General features: G+C 44.6%; 1 protein-coding gene across 1 annotated transcript in view; it reads right to left on the bottom strand.

Moving 5' to 3' along the window:
- STS (steroid sulfatase) overlaps positions 1–2448 on the bottom strand; it is a 103422-nt gene that overhangs the window by 79870 nt on the left and 21104 nt on the right. The window contains exons 3-4 of the mRNA XM_012807170.2: positions 401–522; positions 175–297 (exon numbers count right to left, since the gene is read on the bottom strand). Coding sequence (XP_012662624.1) covers positions 175–297; positions 401–522 — 245 coding nt within the window. The remainder of the gene's footprint in view (positions 1–174; positions 298–400; positions 523–2448) is intronic.

Genomic DNA, 2448 nt, shown 5'->3' with positions numbered 1-2448 from the left:
ACTTATTTATACATTAAGGTGTAGCACTGTGTTTTAATCTAGGATTGGAATTATTTCACTCTCATTTGACATTGTACAAGGTGTATCAGTGCTGTCACCCATGGGAAGGCTGTGGTGACACCCTCTCCCTCACTGACTCTGCCCAAGTCCCTCGTCCGCTGCAGGCGCCCGCACCTATAAGACCGGTTGCGTAGCCTTGATTCTTCAGAAGCTTGCTGAACGTCATCTCACTAGTGGGAAGTCCTCCAGAAGAGGCTGTGAAGAGGAAAACTCCAGATCGGTCCCGAGATGCCACTCCTGAAGTAGAAAGAAAATCAACCCTTAGAAACCAGGAGAACGCTGGGGCTGGGAGGCCACCCTGAGAGGGACAACAGTCCTGACAACATAGCCAGGAAGTTACCTGATCGCACAGAGTACCGGCCGGTTAGGAAGGAGGCCCTGCTTGGAGTGCACAAGGGGGAAGCTGCCAGGTGCTGGGTGAATTTCATTCCCTCCTTGGCCAGCCGATCGATGCTGGGAGTCCTAGAACAAGAGAACCATGGCATTCGTGATGATCTTCAAAATGAACTGTTCTATGGTTTATTATAGTGGGAAATGTCTCAATGATACCCAGGGGCAACTGGGTATCATGTGGAGGAGAGAGGCAGTATGGCAGGCAGAGGAGGCAAGGAAGATGAGGCATGGAACCAAGACTCAAAGTAGAACAAAGCCACGGGGGCCCATTCACGTTCTCAGAGGGCTCTGAGGGCCTGTCTCTCGCAGCCCTGGGTTAGAAAAGAGGAACCATGTTTGGGAATGGACCACTTCTAGGATCAAAAGGTAAGAGATGAATAAACATCACTTTTCCCCTAAGTCACCTCTGTGCTCCCAAAGGAGAAAGCTCTGGGGTTAGCCTGACTCTTCTTTCCTAAACCACACATGGACTCAGCCAAAGGGAATCCCTCAAGCAGTTCTCATGAGCCTAATTTCCACATGCTCCCAGGGACAAGGGAGTAATCAGGCTCCAGGTAGCTCTACCAATGGACATCAACAAATGAGCTAATATGGTCCAGGAGAAAGGGACACAGAGCAGAGTGAAGAAATGATATGCTGTGACCTCCACACACCCTTTGTTGGCATATTTATCTTATGCTAATAAATACTTATTGATTAAGGCTACACAACTGCCTCCTCACTTCTAGGAGGATGCACCATGGAAGATAAATCGTCCTGCTGTCTTTTCTCTATGAATGGATGGGTTGATCATCTTTGGAAGTCATCCAGGAATGCACATCTTTCAGCTTTTGACCACACCAAGCTGTATCTCCTCTCACCCTCCAGAAACCCAGGCTTCTTCCTCTCTGTTCCATCCTTCAGTTCTGGGTGTAGATGGAATTTTCATGGCTATCCAGTCCTGCCTGCCCTGGTCCATGGGAGGGGACTGACAGCTGTGTAGGACAGCAGTCCCTCAGTTCTCATCACAGCTGTTTCCTCACTGCAAAGTGATGACACAGTCAACTGTGCTTCCCTCCAAGATGGCTGGCTGTGGGGTGTCTGCATCTTGCTAACGGGTCCCACGGCTTTCCTAGATCCATGTGTGGCATGTAAAGTAGTGCCAGAAAGATGAGCAGTGGAAAATAATTTCATCGCATTTGTAAGGACAAACTAGTTTCACATATTACTTCTGTGTTCCATGTCAATGTCCCTGCTTTGCTTTTGCCTGAAAAAGGGTGGGATGGTTAGAAGAGAGAAATTACTTACGTGTTTGCCCTTAAACTTCAAAATGCCTAGACTGGCCCAGGGAATAACCTAACTATTTGGGTGTATGACATTGTAAGATATAAAATGACAAATGTACTTCAGAAACAACAGGAGTGACTCTACTGTGGAGAGGAAGGCAGACTTAGGGTAGATACTGACATGAAGTTTTCTGTGGGATTTTATAGGCCTTTTCTTCTTTTGATAATTGGCAGAGATTTAACCTTATACCATTGATTTTAGTTTTATAATTAAAACATCTTAGTAGGAATAGGTACTTATTATCTCAATAATGTTAGGAATACACACTATTAAAAATAAATGAGATGGGGGAAAAAACTAATAGAAATTATGGCCCTGATAAGAAAAACTAAATAAGATCTGTGTCATGAATGTCAAAACTTTTACAGAAGTCGTCAAAGGTGGGGCAGAAAACACATATGATCAACCAAAATTTTAAGAAAACATTGAGTGTAGATTTTATCCCTGTGTTTGCTTCTTTAAAATCTTACTTGATGACATAGGTCAGTTTACATATTAAAAAGAAAAAGCAACATTTGATGCAAAGATACATTTGGATATGTCATGTGGGCAAGTTTTTCTTTTAAAGAATAACTGATTTATGCTGAGTGTGATGGCTCACACCTATCATCCTAGCAGTCTGAGAGACCGAGGTGGGAAGATCACCTGAGCTCTGGAGACCAGCCTGAG

The sequence above is a fragment of the Otolemur garnettii genome, unplaced genomic scaffold (assembly GCF_000181295.1).
Source record: "Otolemur garnettii isolate 467f Iridium unplaced genomic scaffold, OtoGar3 scaffold00065, whole genome shotgun sequence".
NCBI classification, from domain to species: Eukaryota; Metazoa; Chordata; class Mammalia; order Primates; family Galagidae; genus Otolemur; species Otolemur garnettii.
This window is presented reverse-complemented; position numbering and strand designations above follow the sequence as displayed.